This window comes from Phacochoerus africanus, chromosome 16 (assembly GCF_016906955.1).
Source record: "Phacochoerus africanus isolate WHEZ1 chromosome 16, ROS_Pafr_v1, whole genome shotgun sequence".
Lineage (NCBI taxonomy): Eukaryota > Metazoa > Chordata > Mammalia > Artiodactyla > Suidae > Phacochoerus > Phacochoerus africanus.
Genome location: NC_062559.1, coordinates 43,224,941 through 43,250,470, shown reverse-complemented (window position 1 = coordinate 43,250,470; position 25,530 = coordinate 43,224,941). Strand labels below are relative to the sequence as shown.

The 25,530-nt window shown below is 46.6% G+C and overlaps 1 protein-coding gene across 2 annotated transcripts in view; it reads left to right on the top strand.

The window, feature by feature from the left end:
* CHN2 (chimerin 2) overlaps positions 1-25,530 on the top strand; it is a 294,785-nt gene that overhangs the window by 239,452 nt on the left and 29,803 nt on the right. The window contains exon 7 of one of the 2 annotated variants that reach the window (XM_047763711.1): positions 15,805-15,882. The exons of the other annotated variant lie outside the window; for it this stretch is intronic. Within the exon in view, the coding sequence (XP_047619667.1) occupies positions 15,805-15,882 (78 nt within the window). The remainder of the gene's footprint in view (positions 1-15,804; positions 15,883-25,530) is intronic. 2 annotated transcript variants of the gene reach the window in all.

Below are 25,530 nucleotides of genomic sequence, written 5' to 3'. Positions count from 1 at the left end.
TTTACAGCTCACAACTTAAACTGCACATTTAATCGTCTGTGAGGCACTATTATTATCCACATTTCACATCTGATGGAAAGAGATAGAAAGAAGTGAAGTTCTTTGGTGAACGTTCTACTAGCTGGGATGGGCAGGAGTGGGAATTTGAATCCAGACTCTTTACTCTTGACAAGGGTTTCTGAGCCAACAAAATGCTTCTCCTAATTTTTAGAATTCATCTGCCATTTCTATGACCAAGGGGTTGGATAAGCACAAGGCATTTTCAACTGAAGTAATGTATGGCCAGTTACCATGTAATTTTCTTACACAAGTCTTCAGGAGACGACTGGAAATTTTTGTTATTGATTAAAGTTTAAAATGGAGCCATAGGAGTTCCCGTCATGGCTCAGTAGTTAGCGAACCCGACTAGCGTCCATGAGATGCTGGTTCAATCCCTGGCCTCGCTCAGTGGGTTAAGGATCCGGTGGTGCCGTGAGCTGTGGTGTAGGTCGCAGATGCAGCTCGGATCCCGCGTTGCTGTGGCTCTGGCGTAGGCTGGTGGCTACAGCTCCGATTCGACCCCTAGCCTGGGAACCTCCATGTGCTGCCAGCGAGGCCCTAAAAAGACAAAACTAAATAAATATAAATAAAGTAAAATGGAGCCATATTTCATTTTTATTATGACTGAAGTGAAAAAAATAAACCAGAAAACATTAAAATTATTTAAAATGGAAGCTGCTCTATCCCAAGTCACAACTGACATATTACAAAATCCAAAGTCTCACAGGTCTATTATTATACTTGTGAAGATGTAATTTTCTGGGTTTGAATAAATATATTTGGAGAAAAATCCATACTATACAAACTTGATTTTATTCCTTCTTCTTTTATCTCCTGACTCTTACAAACAATAAAGTACACATTAGAAACAGTATTTTTATTTGAAAACTTTTATTTCTCTTGGCTCAAGGTCAAAAATCTTCAACAGTTTAATCTTACGTGTGTTTTTTCAGGAAGTAGTAGTCTCTCTTGCATTTTGACAAGATTTTCATTTCTATCAGAGAGGCCATAAAGTAGCATGTTAATTTAGGCCCCCCAGAGGGTGGATCCTTTCTTCAGACCTGCTAGGTTAAGAGTTTTTATTTCCAATAATTTTACTTATTAACCGCTTGCTTTGTACACCCGAGCATTTCTTTAAATATAGTACCGCTGTGAGAGCCAGACCACAGAGGAGTCTAACGCTTTAGATTTATCCAGTCGCTAGTGATGTTTAAAACTTACATAATTTTTCCTTTAAGGTTAAGATCTCCTAGTTAAAAAACAAAACTGATACAAGCTGGGGAAAAATGATTTTGTTTTTCTGTGGCAAAATTTTGCTTTTTGTTCTCATCCCAGTTATAAAGGAAAGATGAAGAAGATACAGACATTGGACTATTTCTCCTGGTGATTTCCTGTGCACTGGGATTTTCAAACATATTTGTAAGCGTAGTATAGTTATAATTTTGTATCCTGCTTATTTCCATAGTGTATTACAACTGTTACTATACACTCTTCACAAACATCATTTTTCTTTTTTTTTTTTTTTTTTGGTCTTTTGTCCTTTTAGGGCCACACCTAAAAGGCATAGGGAGGTTCCCAGGCTAGGGGTCCAATCGGAGCTGTAGCTGCCGGCCTACACCACAGCCACAGCAATGCAGGATCCAAGCCACATCTGCAGTCTACACCACAGCTCATGGCAACGCCAGATCCTTAACCCACTGAGTGAGGCCACAGCCTCATGGTTCCTAGTTGGATTCACTAACCAATGAGCCATGATGGGAAGTCCACAAACACCGCCTTTTAAGTGTTGTGTGAGCATCATACTTAGTTACTATTTCCTAAGGTTAGGATATGCCCAGGATATTGTTTTTAATATTAAAGTAATGTTGCCGTGAGAGCCTTTCTGTATTTAGGATCATCTCCTGAGGAGAGAGTCTTAGAAATTGAATTACAGAATCTTAAAGGTTATTAATATTTTGAAGCTCTTGACACATGTGGCCAAATCCTCTTTCTAAGATGATCTTAACAATGTGCATTGTCTGGCAATTTCCTGCCTATTCCTGCCTATACCCTTTTTAGTGTGTGTGTGTGTGTGGGGGGTGTCTTAACTTGTGCAGCCAGGGAGGGCATGGATATTGACCAGATGCGTTGTTGCACAGTAGAAAAAAGCTTGGGCCTCCCCTCCAAGGACCTGGCTTTTTGTCCTCACTCTGCAAGAACCTGGACACCTAACTTACCTCTCTGCTCCTTGTGTAAGGGGGAGATGGGGCCAGACCGACGACATATTCACTTATTTACAAACCTTGGTGGAATACCCTTTATGGTTCTTAATGCCAAAGAGATTAGAACATGTGAGTGCAGGGTCCTTTAATCAGGATATGACATCCTCCCATGGGACACTAAATGCTAAAGAAACAGCTGACCCTGCATTTACACCCTACGTATCAGTTGAGCAAGCCTGAGCAGTGAGAGCCCTCTCGGCCTCAGTTTCCTCATCTGTGAAATGGAGATAATGATACCTACGTCACAGGGCTGTCGTGCCGATTAAATGAGACAGTAGTTAATGTGCCTCGTACAGTATGTGCCCACTAATTGTTAGGGTTATTTTTTTCTCTTTTGTTGCTGATGTGACTGTAATACCTCTGGGAAAAGCTTTAAGCAGCAGGGAGCACGTGTGCAGTCATGGCTTCACAAAAGAATATTATGTATTCAGGAGTTCCCTGGTGGCACAGAGGGTTAAGGATCTGGCATTGTCACTGCAGGAGGTTGGGTTGTCACTGTGGCACAAGTTCAATCCCTGGCCTGGGAACTTCCACATGCCATGGGCATGCCCCACCCCCACCCCCCAAAATGTGTGTGTTCAAAGAATGGATCCTGGGTTCCGAGCACTGAAACAAGGTGGGTGATCGGGAAGAGGCAGGTGGAAGGTCAGGGTCACAGGCCACATGGAAGGTGCTTTCTACTTCTAAATAGGCTGCTGTGGCCACTTCACAAAATTCAGCTTGATGTTGAGACCGATGATGCCACAAGCCCATCAAGAGGATATGAAGTTTTATTACTAACATAACGAATCTTTCTGCAGGAATAGGACAGACTCCGCAGCAGGTCTGAAAATGGCCTGAGAGCCTGGGAGGGACCACTGGCTTAGGGTTTTACAGTGCTTGGAGGTGGGGGTTCGGTGAGGGAGCCACAGGTGGGAGCACACCGAGGCGTGTGTGGTCTGGGCTTCCCACCTGCACCAAGGGAGGGGGTCTGCGGATTGACGGGAAATCTTCAGCAGTCAAATTCCAAAAATGGGGCCAGACACTTCACTACACGGGCCATGGTTTTGTGACGGACAAAGGGAATCCTGGTGGCTTTCTTCCCTTCTTAAAAGGAAAAACACTCTCTCTGGATCCCACTTTGCCCATCCTTCTTTGCTGCTCCCCCTGCTGCCCCCCCTCCCCGCGCGCCCCCATGCTCCTGTCCTGGCTTTACAATGCTCTCCACCTTCCTCATACTCTCTTAAAGCATCCACCTGTGAGGTCTTCCCACGACTCCCCAGGAAACCGCTGCTGTCAAGGTGATCACTCACTAGCCTCAAAGCTGCTCTCACACCTGAGCTGTCAGCACCACTGGCACCATTGACCATCTTTTCCCAGGGCTTCCGGGCTATGGAACCTGCCTTCCCTTTCTCTTTGGCTAGTTCCTTCTCAATTTCCTGACCTCAGAATGGATGGAGTGGCCCAGGGCTCAGTCCCTGAGCCTCTGCTGCTCTCTCCCCACACTCTTGCTCCAATTCCATCTGCTCCTGACAACGCTCAGCAGTGCATCACCAGCACCCACCTCTCCTTGGGACTCTAGGCTTGCATGTCCACACCACGGCAGTGACAATGCTGGATCCTTAACTTGCTAGACCACCAGGGAACTCCTGGCCACGCTGTTTTGAATTTTGTTCTCCCTTCTCATCACGATCCTATGTTCTTATTTATTTTTCTTCATAGCATTTCTAGAATAATATATAATCTATTTGTTAGTTTTGTTTATTATCTGATCTCCAAGAGGGCTGAGAATTTTGTCAGATGTTTACCACTCTATCCCATTGATCTAAAACAGTGCCTGATATACGATTGATACTTGGTAAATATTTGCTGAAAGAGGGAAGGAGAGGGGAGGGAGGGCAGAGGGATGGAGGGAGGGAAGGAAGGAAGGGAGGAAGAAAGGAAAGGAAAGGAAAGGAAAGGAAAAGCTATATTTGAAATCTGTTATAGAATTGCATCAAAACATAGCCGAAGTCAAATTGGACGTGGTCTTTTCACACTGCATTTTCTCCCTGCAGCATTCCTGCGCACACATTAGCATAACAATGTCTTTCCAAAGCCAGCTCAAGTGTCTGCATCATCCCACATACTCTGATAGTCCGTCTGGGGAAGGGGCTACAGGGCCATACACTTGGCCTAAGGCTGGTCTTCCCAACACACAAACATGAGGTTCAGCTGTGGAATCGGAAAGTCTCATCACCACCCACCCAGGAGGCCACACGTCATCTTAGGTTCACATTTGGAATGTGCACGCCTCCCGAGCTCAGAGCTCCTGGGCTGGTAACTACTCTCAGGAACTATACTGGGCACTATCAGCTGCACAGCTGTCAGTGGCCTCATGGACTCTTTTGTTTGGGTGACTGTTAAAAGCACATTAGGGGCTTTGAGATTTGTGTGTGTGTGTGTGCAATTTTGGAAAAACCTTTAATAGGCGTCTCTATCATTTGCAACATAGGACAGTGTGCATGCAGAAAACGGTTGGTCAATTTGAGTTTTTTTCTTTCAGTACAGGTGCCCCCCCATCCAACTGGTGACCAAAGAGCCTGGTAGAAAAGCATCTTGAGGCCCCTGTTTGGCACGTTCTGCTCTGCAAATTGCCAGACTGCTGTGTGACCCCCCCCCCCAAAAAAAAAATTGGAACTTGGCAAACATATAACCTCTGGCAGAGATTTCTCAGGCTCAATTGACTGAGCCACAGTGGCAGGGAGGGGGTAAGAGAGAAATACACTTGGGTTCCACCCCGCTGTTGGGTGCCGTAAGCCAGAATGGAGCCCCTTTGACCTCTGTAACAAAGCCTGTAAGTTAATCGTTTTGAGTACCTACTTCTCTGGCCAGAGGTGGGAAGGTGTGTGACAGCAAGGAAAGCACAAAGAAAAGAACACAAATACTGAACATGAGAAGAGAGTCACGTAGGGCAAGAAGGAACATGGCAGCCGGGAATTTTGCAAAAGCTGCTTCTCCCTTAAAACTGGCATTTTCTCTTTGGGTCTCAGTTTTATAAAAGGTTACCTAAAGTGGTGTGAGGCAGTTTTTGCAATCTGAGTCCACAAATGCTCCATTCTCTCTCCCTCCCCTCTGCAAAAATACCCTGCCGTACTTTCTGAAACTCAGTATTTGAAAAATGTGACTGTGATTTTTAAAGTTCTTGTATAAGCAAATGGGTTACTGTACTCAGAGGTAAACCTCTTTTTTTCCTCTCTCAAAAACTGTGCACAAAACCAAAACAACCACCGCACGTTGACATGTGAGAAATGCTTAACACAACCTAAAACGTCTTTGTTTATAATCGAAAGTATCTTTTGTGTCTACATCTAAGCAGACTGGGAGAAACAGCAGCAGTTAGGCAAAGCTTGTGGCCATCAGGCTCAATCCAACAGGTGGAGAAACGAAGCAGGAAGGACAGCAACTTGAACATTGCAGGGTCAGTCAAGCACAAAGCACCAGATCAATTTATGTGCATCTGTACAAGGTAGTTTGGCCCATTTGGGAAACAGCACAAGCCTTCGGTTTGGACTGAACACTGATCGTGGTGGGTGATGGGAAACAAATTGTAGCAGAGGCAGCAGGACCAGTCCTCTGGCCCTTTTGTGTCTCTCGTATTGAGAGTGGCCACCTGTCCCCGTAGAACAATTAGAGCAGCAGCTGGAAGTCTTGTGCCATCAGAGACAAAGGCTTCTCCTCCTCAGATGAGGACCCAGCAGGTTCGCAGGTCACCAAGAGTTTTAGGAGTCAGCCAGCTCAGCCTGGATACCTGATGCTTTAGTAGACTCCAGGAAAGCCAGGATTATTCAGCTTTTACTAGCACGTTGCAGGGCGAGGCACCCCCCCCCCACCCCCCACTCTCTCATTTCTTTGGCAGTCATGGGAATGACTTTGCAGTTTGGTCATATCCTTTTGTTGTTGTCCTCCTCTTCCAGGACTGAAAACCACAAGCAAAGAACATAGCAAACACTAATGGGGCAGGTCTGAGGCAAAGCAATGGAGATTTATTTGGCAGTACGGGGACGTGTTCAGAGTACATAGGGTCAGATGGGCTGGGCTTAGGGTTGATAAAAGAAAAACCACCCCTTTGATTCTCTTTTGGCCATCTGGGCCTGTTTCATGTAGCATTTCTAGTTTTTTCACCTGCCAGCAGGAATAGACAACCATATCTAGGATGCCACAGCCACGAACTCAGTGAAAACCTCTCTGCCCCTTTATCCACTCTCCTCTCATGAACCCCTCTCTCTGTCACTGTCTCTCTCCCGCATGTGTATTTTAGACACTGAAATAATAAATAGTAAGCATACACTCAGCATACCAATATCCAGCCACTAAAAGTATTTACGTGTGACCCACAGAGAGTGAAAACAGAAGGAGAAATCAGATGTCTCACCACCATTCTGGGCTGAATGAATTATTGCAAAATTTTGCTGGGTGTCTCTGAATCTGGGCTGCTATTATTTATTCACTTATTTATTTTGCTTTTTAGGGCCGTACCCACAGCATATGGAGGTTCCCAGGCTAGGGGTCGAATTGGAGCTATGGCTGCCGGCCTACACCACAGCCACAGCAACAAGGGATCCGAGCCACATCTGCAACCTACACCACAGCTCACAGCAACGCCAGACTCTTAACCCACTGAGTGAGGCCAGGGATCGAACCCGCAACCTCATGGTTCCTAGTCGGATTCGTTTCTGCTGTGCCACGACGGGAATTCCTGGGCTACATTTAATATTTTGAAGCTTTGGGGAAACAGTGTGCGGCCCAGGCTCACACTCAACCCCAGAGCCTCAGACCTGTGTGTGGGAAGTACAGTGATGGTCTAAGCAAAAAAATTAAGAGCAACTTCTTAAAACTAGAAGTCATTTTAATGGAAGGTCAGGAAATAGAAAGACTGCAAAAAGAGGTGTGTTTATTTTTCATGCAACAAAACTTTCGTGAGAGCTAATGTTGGCCTCACACCAGTCACTGGAGGAATAGTTAGTAGAAGAACTCGGGAGGGCCCCATTTTCAAAGTTTGTGGTAAATCCTCTAGGAGCAGAGAGGAGGAATGCACCCCGTGTCGGCGATGAGTGGTTTCCACCGCCCTTCGGCTGCACTGGGAAGTCAAGGGTTTCCAAGGGAAAAAACATCCGGAAACCTGCTTTTGTTCTTCGAGATACACCCTCAGGACCCCAGCTTCCTCATCTGTAAAATGGGAATCATGACCCCACCCAACCTTCTTCGGAGAATAGAGATGTTACCGGACCAAACTTGGGTCCGCTCATCTGCACACTATAAAGCCAATCTACTGACAGCAGGTTGTGCAGAAGGACAGTGCAGCGTTTATTACAAGGCATTAATTAGACAAGGAGTCTAGGGAAGCTCATGCTCGAAAGGGCCAAACTCCCCAGTGAGTTTCAGGGAAGCATTTGTTAAAGGCAAGGTGAGGGAGAGGAGGCACCATGAACGGTGATTGGTTGATAGTGAGTTAACGGAGCAGCGTCACAGGGGTTAACATGATCCGTGCTCACCCTCCAGCTGGTCTGGGGGCTCTGTGCGCATGGTCATCATGTAGTTGGCATCTTCCGTTGGTGGGAGCTTTAGTACCTGTAAAGAGACTCAGGAATATGCATCAGATAGCGTTATCTATGTACTTCAGGGAGGAACTAAAGATTCTGTGACTGACATCAGGCTGAGGTACTGTTTAAATTGTTATCAGTTCTCCTGGCCCAACTGCTATTTTGGTCACTACACGTTCACATCCTTTTAATCATTAATTTTTCAGCTAGGCTTCTGTGACTCGGGGGACCCTGGGAGACTACAGCTTTTCTACAAACAAGAGGCAGATAGAGGACATGGGGGCGGGGGGGGGGTCTGTTCTGGGGAGGCCTCTGGGTCCTACTCACTTACAGAGATGCCATATATTATCACATAATCCACAAAGCTACAATGCTACTGTTAGTATTCTTCTAGTCCTGAACTTGGTTGTGACCCTTAGGGCCTGTCCCTGGGGCAGAGTCCCTCTGTTTCCAGTATCCCGTCTTATGATACCAGAAATCTGATAGCTTGGTCAAAAGAAAATCCCACAGGGCATGGCCCCTGATTTATATCAGAGACTCATAAGACTAATTGGACTAGATGAGCAGAATTTAGCAAAAGCATCTACTTTGTGCCAGGTTTGGGATATGACACGACGGCCTTAATTGTGACCCAAGCACATACAGTATCTGATCTCATAAAGCTGGTGGGGGTGGGGGGAGAGGAGGTTGTAGGTAATAATTTTTAAAAAATACCTCTAGGATATGATTATATATGCTTAAGGTGGCAGGAAGAAGGGGTGGGGGAGATAAGGCTGGAAAGGTGGCAGCACCAGGACCATAGAGACCCCTATAGGCCATGGTATGGATTTTTTTTTTTTTTTTTGGCCTTCCTTAAGAGTCTATGGAGGTTTGGAGTTCCCGTCGTGGCGCAGTGGTTAACGAATCCGACTAGGAACTATGAGGTTGCGGGTTCGATCCCTGCCCTTGCTCAGTGGGTTAACAATCCGGTGTCGCGGTGAGCTGTGGTGTGGTGTAGGTTGCAGACGTGGCTCAGATCCCACGTTGCTGTGGCGTAGGCTGGCAGCTACAGCTCCGATTAGACCCCTAGCCTGGGAAACTCCATATGCCACGGGAGCGGCCCAAGAAATGGCAAAAAGACGAAAAAAAAAAAGAGAGTCTATGGAGGTTCTAAGTGGCATGATGGGAGGTGAGGGGAGGGTGGCCAGGAGTAGAAACAGGATCACATCCTGTGTTTGAAAAGCTATTGATTCCTGTGGCGGAAGTGGTTTTCAGTAGCATTCACCCCATTCATATGTCTGTCTTCTCCAACAATCCCCCTGAATTGAAGTGCTTGAGATTAGCGCAGTGGTTTTCAGTGCTAGGCACACATTAGAATCCCCTGCGGGATTTTTTTAAAATCCCAGGCCCCTCCCCAGAAATGTGGATTTCATTGGTCTGAGGCAGAACTTGGGTGTGGTTTTTGTCTGTGTGTTTGTGTTCCCAGGTGATTCTAAGGATTGGGTAAGGTTGACAGGCACGGGTACTGAGGGAAGCTCAAAACAGGGGTCCTCAAAGCGGTCCCTGGGCCAGCACCATTAGTGTCACCTGGGAACTTGTCAGGGATGCAGATTCTTAGGCCTGATGGCACACTGATTGTGTCGGAAACCCTGGGGCTGGGACCCAACCGTCTGGGTTTGAACAAGAACCCCAGGGGTCCCGAGGTTCAAGCACGTGTGAGAAGAACTCGCTGTGGGAGGTGGCAGGCCAGAGAACCTGGAGTTGGGAAGTGGTTCTAGATGTAACGGTAGGATAGCTCTACGATGCACGGAAGGAGAGGCGAGTCACTGTGCTTCCTTGACCCTCTGTCTCGTCATCTGTAGAAAAAGCAGGTGGGACTGGATGAGCTCAGAGATTCCCTGGGCTGTTAAGAAGCTCTCATCTCTCGTCATGACACCCTCAGCACCCTCAGCACCACTGATTTTCATTTCATGTTCCCCCACAAGGCGGCAGATGCCTGCAGTTGCAGGGGTAGAGCTCGGGCTTTCCACCCCTAAGGGGGACTCAGACTCGAGGGATGGAAGTGAGAGGCCCCAGGAAGATGAGGGCTGGGGTTGGAACAGTGGGGAGAGACTGTCTTGGGACTGAGGACATTTTCAAAAAGCCAGCCTTAAAATATACCACAGAATTTACTTGACGTCTATGGAAGAATTGCTGTTTGATGGGAAATCGCTGCTCTAGAAATGGGTACTAAAAAGGCAGAATGTTGTGGGCCCCAGAGGCTAAGAGGTAGGCCTGTCTGAAGCCAAGTGGAGAAGGGGCCTTTGATTAGATGAGCTTCTAAGGTCCCCTACGGGTTTATGATGCTAGATTACTAAAGCCAACACAGGGAAGGGTTTCCTCGTTCTCCCACCAACCCTGGGACGCACACACATCCCAAGGGGCCTCATTTCTCATGTCTTCCTGCTCTCTGGCCCTTCCCTTCTTCTTTGTCTTCACCTGACAATCTTCCACTACCTACCTTCTCGCTACCTGATTCCTTCTTAGATCCAGTTTCCTAACCATAGAGACAAAGAGTAGCGAGAGGCCACGGGTAGAAAATAGAATCCTAACCCTTATTTATAAAAGAGGAAAAGGGAAGTGGTGAGCTTATTTCACCTTTTATTTATAGCCCCACCTACTTCCAAAAGTATCTTAAGTGTGTCTGCCTTGGCAGAGGCCCCAAGGAGACCAAAAGTCTCCTCTTAAAAAGCTGGATCCGCAGCATCAGCCCTGTGAGTTGTTAACAGGCTTAACAGTGGGGAAGAGAGTTAATTCTGGCATTTAACCTCTGGATATTTTTTAACAAGAGGCAGTTTAGATGGTGGTTAAAAGCATAAATGTAGCGTATACCCAGAAGAACCGAAACAGGTGTGTTCCAACAAAAACTTGTTCAAGAATGTTCTTAGCAGCTATTCACAATAGCCAAAAGGTGCAAACAACCCAAATAGGCATCAGCTGGTGAACGGATAAGCAAAATGGGACACATCCACACAGGGATTATTCTTCAGTAATAAAAAGCGATAAAGCACTGATACATGCTGCAGCATGGATGAGTCTTGAAATATGCTAAGGGAAAGAAGCCAGACACAAAAGGCCATGGAATATACGGTTTCCTTTCTATGAAATCCGTAGAGAAAGCAGATTAGTGGTTGCCAGAGGCTGGAGGGAGAGGGAAATGGAGAGTGACTGCTCAGTTGGGTGAAAGGTTTCATTTTGGGTGATGGAAATATTCTGGAACCAGATAGTGGTAATGACTGCAGAACATGCTGCATGTCCTTAATGCCACCAAATTGCTGAATGGTACATTTTCAAGTGGTTAAAGTAGTGACTTTTTCCATTATGCCTATTTTACCACAATAGAAAAACAATCAAGAGGAGGTCCCATTTGGCTCAGTGGAAACAAACCCAACTAGTATCCTGGCCCCGCTCAGTGGGTTAAGGATCCACCATGGCCGTGAGCTGTGGTGTAAGTCGCAGACTCGGCTTGGATCCTGAGTTGCTGTGGCTGAGGCGGAGGCTGGCAGCTGTAGCTCTGATTCAACCCCTTAGCCTGGGAACCTCCATATGCCATGGGTGCGGCCCTAAAAAGTCCAAAAACAAAAACAAAAAAAAACCCCATACACCTAGTCAGTGGTGCCTGGGTTCTCAGCTCTACCACTTAGCAGCTGCGTGACCTTGGGCAAGTCGCTTAAAGGCTCAGTTCCCATGTCCTCATCTGTAATGTGGGATGATTATAACAGTACCTGCCTCAGAGGGTTGGAAATCTTAAATGAGCCAATATATGCAAAATGCTTAGCATAACACCTGGCACAGAGGAAGGATGCTGTACATATTTGTGTTCTCACTCTAACCCCAGTCTTCTCAACTGGGGGCAGTTTTGCCTCAGAGGAAAAATTTGGCAGTGTTTGGAGAGATCGGTGATATTATAGCTGGGGGTGCTACTGGCATCTAGTGGGTAGAGGTCAGGGGTGCCGCCACAGGTCCTACCACGCACAGGACAGCCCCCGCAATCAAGAATTATCCAGCCCCAAACGTCGGAAGATCCAAGGGTTTGAATCCCTGATTTAAACAGAGAGTGGAGGGAAGTGTGCTTCATTGAGTGAATGTATGAACAAGAATAGGTCAGATAGAAATTTCTGTTAGAAAAAGACTGCCAGCCTGTCGCTGTGTATAGAGGCCACGTTTCAGACTTTGCGGGGATAGAAAAACCCAGCCGCAGTCCGGGAGGAGCTTGGATAAGAAGAGCTCTGCGTAGTGGGCTGTTTAAGAGGGGTCTTTACCAGGAGACTTTTGTGATCATCTTTTCTTTAGTAAGAGGGTGATCTGAGGTCATCCACCCGACCCACAATAACACTCGCTCAGATGCCAACACTTAACTCTTCCCTGTATAGACGCATCTTACGTGAACAGTGTCGATTCACATGTCTGAATGTATCTTGTGTTTGGGTAAATTCTATTGAATAAATATCTGAAAAAAACCACTGTCATAAATAAAAAAAATTACTTGTTATAAGTAAAGACACAGGCCCAAGAAAAATACATATTCAGTCTTCTCATATTCAGCCACCCACACACCAAAAGGAAAAGGAGATCCCTTTCACCCACTGCCTTTTTTTTTTTTTTTTGTCTTTTTAAAGCCACACCTTCAGCACATGGAGGTTCCCAGGCTAGGAGTTGAGTTCACAGCCTACACCACAGCCACAGCAACTCAGGATCCAAGCCGCATCTGCGACCTACACCAGAGGTCACAGCAACGCCAGATCTTTAACCAGCTGAGCAAGGCCAGGGATTGAACCCTCACGCTCATGGATACTAGGTCGGGTTCGTTAACCACTGAGTCACTACAGGAACTCCCACTCTCCTTTTAAGGAGTTATTTTTCAGATTGTAAAACCATATATGCATATAATTAGACTAATTCAGATGACAATACATTCTTCAATAGAATGACTCGCCATCAAAAGGTCTGTCTGGTTCGCTAGCTGTTCACTTTGGGGAAGAGACCCTTATTCCTTCTCTCTTTTTGCCTCTAGGCTAAGGACTGGAAGACCGGTAAAGGTGTACCAAGCTTGACTCAGTCCCGTGAGGGGCTGGGGTCCTTTAATTCGGGCCGTGGGAAGGAGGCTAAGGAAGCTGGTAGAGGCCAGCAAGAGGGCAGACCTCTAGAGGTTCACACCCCTGGAAGCTAAAGCAGGGTGATGATGGGGCTCGAGACCCCACCCCATGCAGTCACCTTTGCACACCTTCCTCCAGAAGTCTTATTTCCTATATGGACAGGTGCTCTCTGGCAACTTATTTAGCGCCTGTTATGGCAAGGAAGCTTATTAGATACTCTTGTAGGAGGAAACAATGGTGAATCATAGAATGCGTCACAATGAGTTTTCAGAATGGCAGACCGCAAGACCTGTTATTAATCCCTCTAAGTCCGAAGGGGATAAGTGCAATAGGAAAAATGTAGAGGAAACACCATGGGATTCCAGAGGAGCGTGGTTGCTGTCAGTGGGGAGTTTGGACAAGTTTTTTGGCGAGGGCGGCATTTGAGCTAGAACATGAAGTTTAGCGGATGTGTAGACATGGAAGTGTGTGGAATATGCTAAAGTTCAGAGTGAGCTACCAAGGCGGGAAGTTGCGTATGTCAGAGAAGAGGTTTTGTAGGATTTGCGTCAGGGAGTCTAGGGAACTAGGTCAGATGGATAGATAAGGTGAGCTCATGAAAAACCCACAATGCAAGGACGCAGTCAAGCCATGGAGAATCATGGACATTCTCTGAGCAGATGTGGAGCGGTGACTGGACTAAGAACTGCTGTGCAGCTGCGTGAAAGGTGGGCTGGAGAGATAGCAAGGGTCTGAGTTACTATGGGGCAAGCATGGTAAGGAGGGGCCAGACTTGACCAGTATTTCAGAGAAAGCACTTGGCCGGACAGACACGGTAGAGGACGTGGCACTGCATCGCTTCCGTAGGCACTGAGATGCCGGGTGCAGAAGCACTGGTGCCGGATGCAGATGTTTGGGCTCTCGTTCTGGCTCTGCTGTTTAAACCAGCTGTGTGTCCTCGAGCTACCCCTGCTGTCTTAATCTCTTCATCTGCAAAATGGGAATAAAAGTCTTGTTTCACACACACATGAGCTGAAGACTACGTTAAGTGCACTTAACACATTCTGAATCTCGCCTAGCTTAAGTTATTATTCTCAAAAGCCCAACATTGTTATTCTTATTGAAAGTAAAAAGAGGATGAAATGAGAGCATAGACTAAAGAACCAAGTTGGAATGACAGTATTTGGCAGGAGTAAAGAATTACACAAGGAGGTGTTTCCCACTGTGGCTCAGTGGTAACCAACCCGACCAGTATCCAGGAGGATGCAGGTTCGATCTCTGGCCTCGCTTAGTGGGTTAAGGATCCGGCATTGCTGTGAGCTGTGCTGTAGGTCACAGACACAGCTCGGATCCCACAGTGCTGTGACTGTGGTGTAGGCCAGCAGGTATAGCTCCGATTTAACCCCTAGCCTAGGAACTTCCATATGCTGCACATGCGGCCCTAAAAAAAGAAAAAAAAAAGTTACACGAGGAAAAGACTCATCTTTTGTTACTCACCTCAAGGCTGCTTGGAGGGGCTGAAACATGAGGCCACATAGAGGATGGGATGAAATTCATGGGCAGTGCTGTCTACCTAACGGTCCAGCCATCTGCATCTTGCTTTCCAGTTCCCAAAGCATTAATTTTAGTTTGGCATTCGCCGCATTAAACTTTGCCAGCAGATTAGGACTACCCCTCAGACATAATGATGTCTTCACTTCTATTAATGCAGGGAACTGGGACCAGAAAATCAGGATCCCAAGGGAGACTCCCCAACAGATGCTATGTTTAAGAGCAAAGAGAGGATAAGATTGGCTACTAACAGAATTAACACCGAAATGTTTAATTTCAAGGTTTTCTTGACACTTTTTAACATTTACTTAAACATCCATTTTATTTAATATTTTGTTTAAAGGATAAAAACTGATGTTTTGGTTTTAGTTAAGAAATATTGCCTTGTCGGGGGAAGGGTTGTTTGTGGTTGAGTCAGGGACAAAGATGGGGGTATCCTGAGCAAGACATCCTGCCTCTTCCTTTGAAACTTTGACTGTAGAAGCCAGAGCTCAGACGCTGTATCATCCCTTAGGCCTCCTTTCGTGCTCAGACTGTTCTAATTGACTGCATGCGTAAGAATAAAAATGAAGCTTTCAAGTGCTGGGGCAGTTTTTTTTTTTTTTTTAAAGAGACACAAGCTTTATCCTCTATAAGATTAAACAATCATCAGGGTTTAAAGGTTTCATCTGCTGGAGTTCAGCCCGGGATGGGGTTCAGAGCCCTAGAATAATTGGATGCAGCCTCAGGCTTTGAACATCAGAGCTAGTTGGGGTGTGTGAAACATGCTAGTATTTGCGGTCTCTGCTTTGCAAGGCGCAGTGGCAGGAGGAATAAAGCCTGTCCCTGCCTCCTGCCTTGATTCCTCAGTGGCTGACTGGACACAGCTTCTGGGGGTGAATGTGTGCCATTGTTCCGAGCACACGTCGGCCTTAAGAAATAGCACAAAACAGGCCCGTCCTTATTCAGATGCAGAGCCCCCTCCATCCCTCAAACCGGCCCTTCCAGGTCACATGCCTGAGGCCTCACTGCAGACAGGACGCAGCTGCCTCGAATCTGCTGCCTCACATTAGCTGCGGTTCAAAAAACCTGACAGCGCGGAGCTTCTCAGGCTCCGCAGAGGAAGCTAGAAAGATCTGGGGTGTGAGCACAATGTTCTCCGAGGAAATGTGGCCGGAAAATGAGAAAAAGTGCGCCGTGGTTCGGAAGCCCAAGCAAGGCAGGAAACGCCAGGAGCTGCTGGCCGTGGCCTTGGGGGTGAAGGTGGGAGTCAGAGGCGGCTTTCTCTGGCCCCCTCTCAAACTCTTTGCCTGTCCACAGATCTCCTCCCTGGTCCGAAGGGCCGCCCTCACACACCACGACAACCACTTCAACTATGAGAAGACACACAACTTTAAGGTAAGCGAGCCTCCACGTTCTCTTCTCCTGTGGTAGAAAGGCAGGTAGCAGCTCGAGCCCCTCTGGTCTTGGAGGGTCACGTAAGGAGACAGTAATTTCTCAGCCTTCCATATGGAGCTACTTGCTTTGTATCAAATCAATCGGGAGATTTCAGGCAGCAGTTCGCTCCATGCTAAGGCCGAGAAACACCTGTATGTGTGCTGAACTGAGTTCTGCAGAATTGGGCCCATTTTCCTCTTCACGTTCCTGTGTCCAGTGACCGAAAAACAGAGCAAGCCCAATCTTGGGCGTTTTGAAATCGTCTGGTGACTTTCAAGCAGTACTTTTCCACTCAGAGTAGCAGCAAAGGATATTGTTATCTCTGAGCAAGTGAAAACAGTTGCCCGTTTCACATTTTGTGTTTTGTCTTTTGTTTTCAGGGCCGCTAACTCCTTTGGTTTCTGTGTAGACAGCTGTGATAGCAAATGACCATGGGAGATACCATCCAGTAGCTTTTGCTTGTGCCCGGGCTGCGGGGGGGGGGTGGGGGGGGGTGGAGGGAGGTGGGGGGTGCCCCCTAGCAGCCTCGCCAGGCTCCTTCTGGTCGCGACCCAGGTCCTGCCCACCAGACCAAACAAAAAGATACAGAGAGCTGGTGGGAGGTTAAGCGGATTTTCCCATGTGTATTTATAAATTGGAAAGACTGCTATCTTCATTTCAGACTAGCACTTGTAGAAACGGCCTGCCCTCAGAAAATTACGGCCTGTTTCCTTTGCCCTGCTGGGTTTTCCAAGAAGGCCTTGGGAGGAGGTTCTGATGCCAAATTGTCTGGTTTGAGATGCTGTTGAGTGCAGGAGAGACAGGACAGAGAGGTTTCACCCCAGCCAGTGGGCTGACAATTTGGAAGTTGGAGAGAGGGGAGATGGGGGAGCCAGGAAAAAAAGAAGAGAAGGGGGCAGCGCAATGGAAATTGTCATTCTTTTTTTAAAACTCTGTTTCCTTTAGGGCCAGGAGCCCAGGTGACTGTTGGAACTAGATCACCCTTTGTCAGAAGTGACCGGGGAAACCTGTTATTCTGTTGCTTGCCTATCCTTCCTAGGACAGATGAGCAAGTCTATTAAATATACATTTGTGTTAGTTTGGTCTGTTTGCCCTGCTTCTGTTTTTAGAAAGCAAGCAGCTCAGGCATTTGCCTGCTATAATTGAACTGAGGGATGGAAGTATTCAGCCCTCCAGATTTAGCATGGGGGTGAAGAACTGCATTCGATAGGGCCTCATCCACGCCAAGGCTCCTGTTATTTCTCCCATCACTGAATAATGACAGGGCTAATTTGGGACATCACTGAATAGGGGACGGGTCGAATGTATATTTTTTTCTCTTTCTTCTTTTCTATCTGTACCCTCTTTCATTTTTCTTTTAATTTTTTTTTTTTTTTTTTTGCCTTAAGAAAGTGTTTTTCTGACTTTGGGCAGAAATCCCTGATTCTTCGCCTCCTATAGATGCATTCCCATGAATGGGAGGCTGGATCTTGGACTTGGAATTTTCTTTTCCTGCCTCTTGAAAATTCCAGTCCTCTTGGCTTGAAGATATGATTGGAATTTTTCCCTCTGGCAATACACATTGGCAGGGGCTACCTTTTTCTAGACATGCGGTGTCTGAGGTTGTGTGTTTAGCTGATGGATACTTTCAAAACCAATTTCAGTCTTTTTGCATCGGAGATCTCTGCATGGGACATAAAGACATTTAAAACAAAAAGGTAGCGGAATCTTCTTTTCTGACATAGTTCTCTTGCTAACATGATCTATATTAATTATTTATCCCTGAAAAGCACCCACAGCTTTTGAAATGTGTGCTTCAGAAGTCCATATCCATTAGGTCTGTGCTCTCCTCACTTACTGCTCTTGAGAGAAGAAAAGGCAGAGAACAGCCACGTTGTGATTTTGACAGAGGACTACACAAGTCAGACCCTGGAGGCTCTGTGTCAGTTGATTGTGGCTTTCAATCGTACTGCTCGTGCCACTGTCCTTAAGAATGTGCGACGGGGGCAAGAGGGGGCGGCTCCTTCTGTCACCCCTCACCCCTTCCACCCTCATTCAGCTCTGCCCTCACTCGCAGCCAGCTTTAAGTGGGAAGGCTGCATGGTCTTTAGAAGAACATTCGAAAAGCAGGTCCCTGCTATAAATAGAGCAGTAAGGTTTTAGTACCATGCCACTGAACTCGCCCAAGAGAGACAGCTCTTATCAAAAGCTCCTGACATCTGCTTGGAATGTATTGTGTCTCTTCATTTCGCAGTCAGCTTTTATTTATAGTAACTTCTAGTAGGCTTTGTTCTCCAACTTTCTTGATTCATAATTTGGGTTATTGTGTAAGGATATTGTGTGTCTGGCCTAGACGCGTTCAGTGAGAAGAGCAAGTAATCACATTTTCATGCCTATCAGCAAATAAGCCTTGCTAGGCCCTGTCCATGCCTCACCTAGAGACCTCCTGCCAGAGATTTGACTCTGCCAGCAGATCCTGCTGCCCCACATAGTAGCAAGATTTTCTTTGGCCCCAGTCAGGACTCTTTCTTGGGTAAAGAGCCCTCTCCTCACCCTCCTCGCTCTCCCCAGGAGCTTCATCATGAGCAATGAATAGATAACCTATAATGGGAAAGAATCTGCAAAAGGATATATATGTCATAAATATATATGAATCACTTTGTTCTACACCAGAAACCAACACAACATTGTAAATCAACTCTACTTTAATTTAAAAAATAATACAATACTTACAATTGAAAAAAAAAAAAAAAGAGCAAGGAGTAGAAAGAAACTCCCGACACTGTGCAGGCTGGAACCCCTTGCCCTCCGTTCTTTGAGAAGGTTCCCTATCACTGCCCCGCGGGCATATCTCCTGCCCTTGCTTTCCAAACAAAACGTGTCTAGGAAAAGTCAAAATTCAGCTCTGGAAATGAAAGCTTTCGGAAGCAAATTAAAGTCGTGCCTCCTTCCACGCAATAATTATACACCTTGCAATACCGTATGCACATGCAACTAAATGCTCGGGATGAGAGTTCCTGTAGGTACTAGGAAGTAAGAGAACCTGTTGAAGGAATGATGACATGAACAGACTCCTCTCTAAAATGAAAACCAACAAACAGAAAAACCACTCCATTATTGAACGCATTGTACGTCCGCGTCTCTGTTTATCCACTGGACTTAGAGGCACTGTCCTGTAGGTAGAATAGCGCCCTTTTAGATGCTCTGCCCCGAGGACACCTTGCAGATGAGCTTAGAAATTATCAGATCAGTGAAAAGCCCACAGCCCCAACAATCTGGGTAAGTGTGTTCCTTCCCCACTCAGCACCTCAATCAGGTAGCCGTGGCCAGCTTGGGACTCCTGGCCATGACGTGCTCTTTGGCAAAAAGCTTAATTCTCTGAGCTTCGATGTCCTCATCTGCAAAATGAGAGTGTGGTGAAGTTTAAGGAATACGTGTAATCCCTTAAGGTCACTGGCACCCAGTAAGATCAGCTTCTATTATTACCCTATCGGTCCTCTTTTGGTGTCTCTCATTTTTCTCGTGTTTTGGTGTTTAACTTTGTCTCTGTGTTTCTTTCTTGCCTTCACTTCTTCACATCCTTCTTTCCTTTTTTTCTATCATCTTCTTTCCTCCTCTCTGGCCAACAAGATGTAATATAAAAAACGGTGAAAGAGCACTCCAGGTGGTGCCAAGGACAAGAGTCAGAACTTGGAGTGAGAAATGAGCCAGGAGTGAACAGGGTGCAAGGAAGAGTCCATCCCGGAGAGAGAGGAGCGCTTGCTTCACCCCTGAGGGTCAGCTGGGTGGGGTGGAGGGCGGACGGCAGCAGGATGCTGGCCTTGGGCACTTTCCCTGCTTGACACGCTCCTGTCCTCAGCCTTCCCAGGCTGCGTGTGCTTGTGCGTGCGTGTGCACATCGCACACTCCTTCTCCTGCACTCTCTCTCTCCACCAAGGCACTCAGGGAGACGCTTCTCTCTATATATGGGATATGGATGGAGAGCAGAGGTCTAGAAAGTTCTAAAAGTTTTGAAGAGTAAACCACGCTACCCCCACCTCACCTGTGTTCTCCACCCCTCCCCCATCCCTCACCAACCCTCCCCCTTCCATCTTCCCTTCGATCCCCTTCTCTCCCCCGTCCATCCCTTTCCCAGCCCTCTGCCAGTTTTACTTTGTCCATGGCACTGATCACCAGCTGACATCGTACACATGTATTTAAGTGTTCGCCTTTCCCTTATCAGAGAGAAATATCCCCCTTGGGTGGGGGGCAAAGGGGTAGAGACAGAGGGGGTTTTGTCTGTTTTACTTCCTACAGAAGCCCAGTGTCGCAAACAGACCCTGGCCCAGAGCAGTCAGGCAGTAAATAGGTTGACGGCACATGTAGCAGGTACATCCCAGCCCATCTACCTAAGATCATACTCCCCCCACCCCCGCCCCCGACTCCCCTCTCCCCAGATTGACCTCATTTAGGGCTCCTTGTGCTTATGTTAGTTGTGCTCCTCCAGCTCCAGGTAGTGGGTAGTGGGTCCTTGCCAGGGTCACTGATTGCGCCTGGGAAACAGAGACCGGATCCAAGTGTCAGGCCAGCTCTCGTCACCCTTCCAGCCAGAAGGTCCGGCCACACAGCTACCTGGGATCCTACACCCAGGCAAGGCAGGGAGACACACACCTGGGTTTGCTCTCATTGTCCTAGCTTCCCATCCGGACTTCAATGGTTGCCCAAGTTGCCCTTTTCTGTCCCTCACTCTCCATAGACTGAGGCCATCGCATCCTGTCCCCATCATGCAGTGTGTATACACACGTGCTCACACATCATGCTCTTGCTGAACACACCTCCGATCCCTGTGATCCTGGGGACCAGGACGAGAAGTCCAGGAGGCTGAGAGCATGTCCTCGTGCCACTGCTGGGACACCCATCCTGGACGTGGCAGCAGTACCACCTCCCCGTTTGGGTTTTGTGGCTCCTTGATGGTTTCTAGGCCTGACATTGGTTTTTTGCATTCTTATTTTTTTGCATTCTTATTTTTTGGCTTTCTTATTTTTTTTGCATTCTTATTGGTCTAGTGGTCATTTGCTGTAGAACAAGCCACTTTTGCTTTCCACCGACAAACCCCTTGCTTTTCCTCATTCTTGTTGACCTCATAAGATGTGCCAGGCTTTCACCCCCAGTATTTTGCCCACCCTGCGTTCCTGTGGGGATGTAGGGGACCGCCGCCCTCCTTCGCCTGTCCTGGTCCCGCTCCCGAGCGCCCGAGGAGCAGGACAGTTGGATTCTGTGCCTGCACTTTGGCACAAACAGAAATCAGCTTCAGAAATGGTTGTGAGTTCTATCTTTCTTTCTTTCTTATAATCAAAAAAGGCAATTTTCGCAGAAATAAGTCTGGAAGGAACAATTCAAAGGAAAGGCAAATTTCATTGCCTTGAATATAAAACGAGAGACTCAGTACGCCTGGAATAAATAGACTTAGAAATATTGGGCTTTATGAAGAAAATACAGCTTCTGCTCCCAAAGTGTTACGAAGATAAGTCATTTTTCTTTGCTTCCTACTATAGCCTCATTCCACCATTATAATGATTAGAAACCTCTCATTTTCAAGTCATTGAACCCTAGGAAACTGTCTTAAGCAAAATAAGAGGCTACTATACAGTAAGGTCTCACAGAGCCCCCAAAGACTGCTCAGAACTCAGGCAGAGAAGAAGCAGGAACTGGGGTACACCTGGACCCAGGGTCTCTTTCTCTATCCCTACCTCTCTCTCTCCCTCCCCATCATTTCCTTGCTGTCTGGTCTCTGGATATCAGCCTCACTGTTCTCTCCCTCGCAAAAATACCTCAGTCCATATGGTCTGCACAATACGGCTGATGATAACTCCCTGGTTTACGTGTTACAAAGGCCCAGCCACAAAAATCCCAATTCAAAATTTCCCGAGAGAGAATGAGGATAGCCTGACTTGAACCAGGTGTCTGCTGTGCTCAGGGAACTCTGGCCATGGAGGTCACCTCTGTACCTACGTGGATGGGGCTCTGGGATGTCTGGAGGATGGATGGTACCCAGGTCATGTGCGAACGAAGGGAATCCTCCCAGGCCGATAGGCTGGAGACAGCCGCTCTGGCCCTTTTCTCCTCGTTTTGAAGAATTCCACTTAAAGTTTGACATCCCCTCTCTCCACTGAGTTCTGCTTAAAGGAAATCAGGAAGCAGCGCTGATGTTAGTATTAGTATTAGTATCTGCAGCGTTCTGCAGCACAGGTAAGTCTTGCCATCTGTCTGCGAATAAGGAAGAGTGTCTTTTCTTCAGGTTTTCTCATTTACCAAGTGTACGCATTGCTGTTGTGCCATTCTGGAGCCAGGACCAGCCTCAGCTAACCTGGGAAGTAAATGAGGCTTGCATCTGGCAAACTCTCCTCCACCCTCTCCCCCCGATGGGTTCTCTTGCCCCCCTCCCGCTGCTCTGTCTGCCGAGTGACTCCATGGAACCTCTCTGCTGAGACCCGCTGGCCCTAGTTTCTAGAGCTTAGCTCTCCTTCTCCCATCCATCTCGAGTCTTTGCATTCTCCAAAGAGGCTGCACATTACCGTTAACTTGAACTATCACCTTCGTCCTGGCAAACCACCCTGGAAGGTGCACGAAAACCCTTTTCTTCCGTGATTCACCAGGATTTACTATTGCTCCACAGATAGCACCTGCTCACTTTAAAAGGGACTTCTTTATGAAAACGACAGCTTAATTAATCTAGCAGTCATGGTTGAAAGGGGTCCACTTGAGACCCTGTAGCACAAGGCCTTTCTCCAATGGAATTTCCTTCATGGCAGGGATTAAGCGAGGAAACAGTTTTGGGAAAGGCTTTCCAGTAGGTGAGTACTTCCTTCTCCTCCTGCCAGGTTATGATATAAAGCTTATCTTCTACCTCCTTGGCATTTACTTTTTTTTTTTTTTAATAAATACTGGGACACTGTCATTGTAAATCCTTTGCACTCCAGTAGAGCCTGGTGGAGAGAAAAATAGGCTTTGACAGCAAACCCAAGAGAGACTCCTCACTTAGGCCACACACCAGTAGCTTGGCCAAGCTGTTCCATAAATGTAAATCATCTACTAACAAGTCCAGTCTATATCAAGTGCTTAGTTGTTATTAATTTTATACTCAGTTTGTTTTAGGCCAAAGAACATGTAATTCAAAGGGACTATTGTAAATGACTAAATAGCTGATTCTGGCTTTTTAAGTCTGGAGAAATACTCCTTTTGTGTTTTGTGGGGGTAAAAAAAAAAAAAAAAAGCACACCAGTCATCACTGTACATACTAGTTGGATATTTCTGAAAGTTCTAAGAAGAGGAAAGCACTTAGACTTTTTTTTTTTTCCCTAATTCAGCAAATATAGACTGAGGGCCAGTTGTGTACCAGGCCCTGCTAGGCACCAGAAAGACAGTGGTGACATAATGTGAGCTCTTCCTCTGCTAAGTGGTTCTCAACCAGAGCAAGTTTGCTCCCCAGGGGATAGATGGCACTATGGGGGGTGTGTGACATATCTCATTGTCATGCCTGGCATATGCCAATGGCATCTAGCCGAGGCCAGGGGTGCTGCTAAACATCCCACAATGCCCAGAACAGTCTCCATAACAGAGTTATCAGCCCAGTGTCAATAGAGCCAAGGTTGAGAAAACTTGCAATAGACAATGGGGGCCGCTGGTGGTTTTTGAACAAAAAGGGTCAAAGAATGTTGGTGCCGATAATCTCACCAACCTGAGAGAAGGTTAGCCAGCACAAGGATATCTCACTTTGTGCAGTGGAGAGAATCTTAAAAAAGCTTTGTGGCAGTCAGGGTTTTAGAAGTGAAATCCTGTTTTAACTGTACTGAAGCAGCTGCTGAACAGACACATGTGGAGGTCAGTGGTGCTGAGGTCGAGAAACCTGGCCCTCCCGTAGCATCTGCTCCGCAGGCCTTGCAGGAAAACCTAGAGTCTTCAATCACAGACCCAGTGATTCCCCTCGGCTATTTTCCTACATCTAAAAAGGTCACTTGAAGGTCAGTATTTCATCTGATCTTGCAAGACGGAAAAGCCCAAGGTTTAACCTAATTTCTCCCCCAAGTTCAATGTCACATGATGATGGGAAATTGCCTTGTCTGAGATTGCGAGGCCAAGTGCTACTGACCATCTGGGTGACCATGGACAAGCCACCTGTCCTCTAGCCCTTCAGGAAACTATGGGCAAAAGCCTGATGAGATGAACCCCAAGCCCAGAGACGTCTAGCGAGAAATGACTGTAACCTCCTCTAGCCTCCTCTTCAATGAATATAAAGTAGCTAATAAAAAGCTATCTCTGACCCAAAGAGTCCTTTCCAAGTCAAAGAATAAAGTCCCCATTTTTAATATAAGTCCTAAAAGTGTCAACCTGAGGTGACATGGTTTTAGTCTATACCTCTGACTCTCTATCAGGGTTCCTTTGTCCCCTTGGGAGTATTTGGCAAGACTTTTTGTTGTTGTTCCAGCTGAGGGGGTGCTACTGGCATCTAGTGGGGAAAAGCCAGGCCTCCTACCATGCACAAAGATTTATCCAGCCCCAATGTCAATAGCGCCAAGGTTGAGAAGCCCTGATGTGTACTGATAAGGAAAAGCAAAATTTCTCAACTGTAACACATCGTACATAGCACTTTCTGTTTCTTAACGGTCTAGAAAGCTGGGCTAAGCTGATTATACACTTGGGCGGTGTCTACATTGACCCATCAAAACATACTTGTTATGAAGCCACCAGGGAATACTGCTTTCCAGATTCAGCAGATGTGAGACACAAAACATCCTGCTCCTTTAGAAAGAGTCAAGTTGGGGGAATACTTGCTAAACGCCTAAGATTTTTCTTGACAACTCTTCTTGCTCTTGTTTTTACAGAGTGGCTATTCCTGGGCTATTTGTCAAATAGACCTTATCTCCTGTAATATCATCTTTTTTTTCTGTTTGGTGTGGTTTTTGAATTCCAGGCAGACCAGGCCCGGTATAATAGTCTTGGACAGACATTCTTCCTGTCTGGGGTATTTTCTTCCTGTCTAGGGTATTTTAGTTACGGCCCTAAAGTTTGCAAAATGTTCTTTTTTTTTTTTCTGAAAAGATATTCTTGAAAATCAATAAACTTAGAGGATGGAAAAAGCTGATCAGTGCCTTTTCAAGATACGGGGATTTCCTTGGGAGAATAAGCATAATAACTCAATCCCAAATAAAATGGGTTCAGAGAGCAGGCCCTCAGCCTTTACATGGAGCCTACGGTCTAGGGATTGTCCTCGGGAACCCAAAAGAAAAATTGAACAGTATATCAGCCATGAAAATAAACAATGGCCCATCACAAAGAGGAAATTAGGCAGTGGGCCTAAAATAATGTTTAACTAACTTTGCATTCCCTTCTGCCCCCATTTTGCTGTACTTCTGGGGCATGTGTATTTGGGGGGTTATTAAGCAGAGCTATTTGCTGTTCAAAAACATCTGCCTGCATTTGTTTAGCTGAAGAAGTGAGATGCAAGGCAGTGGGGATACCTTGATATGAAAGGATGTTGGTAAATCTGAGCAGGGCTAATAAGCATTAAAGGAAATTTTTTTTCTTTTTATGGCTGCACCTGCTGCACGTGGAAGTTCCCAGGATAGGAGGTCAAATTGGAGCTGCAGCTGC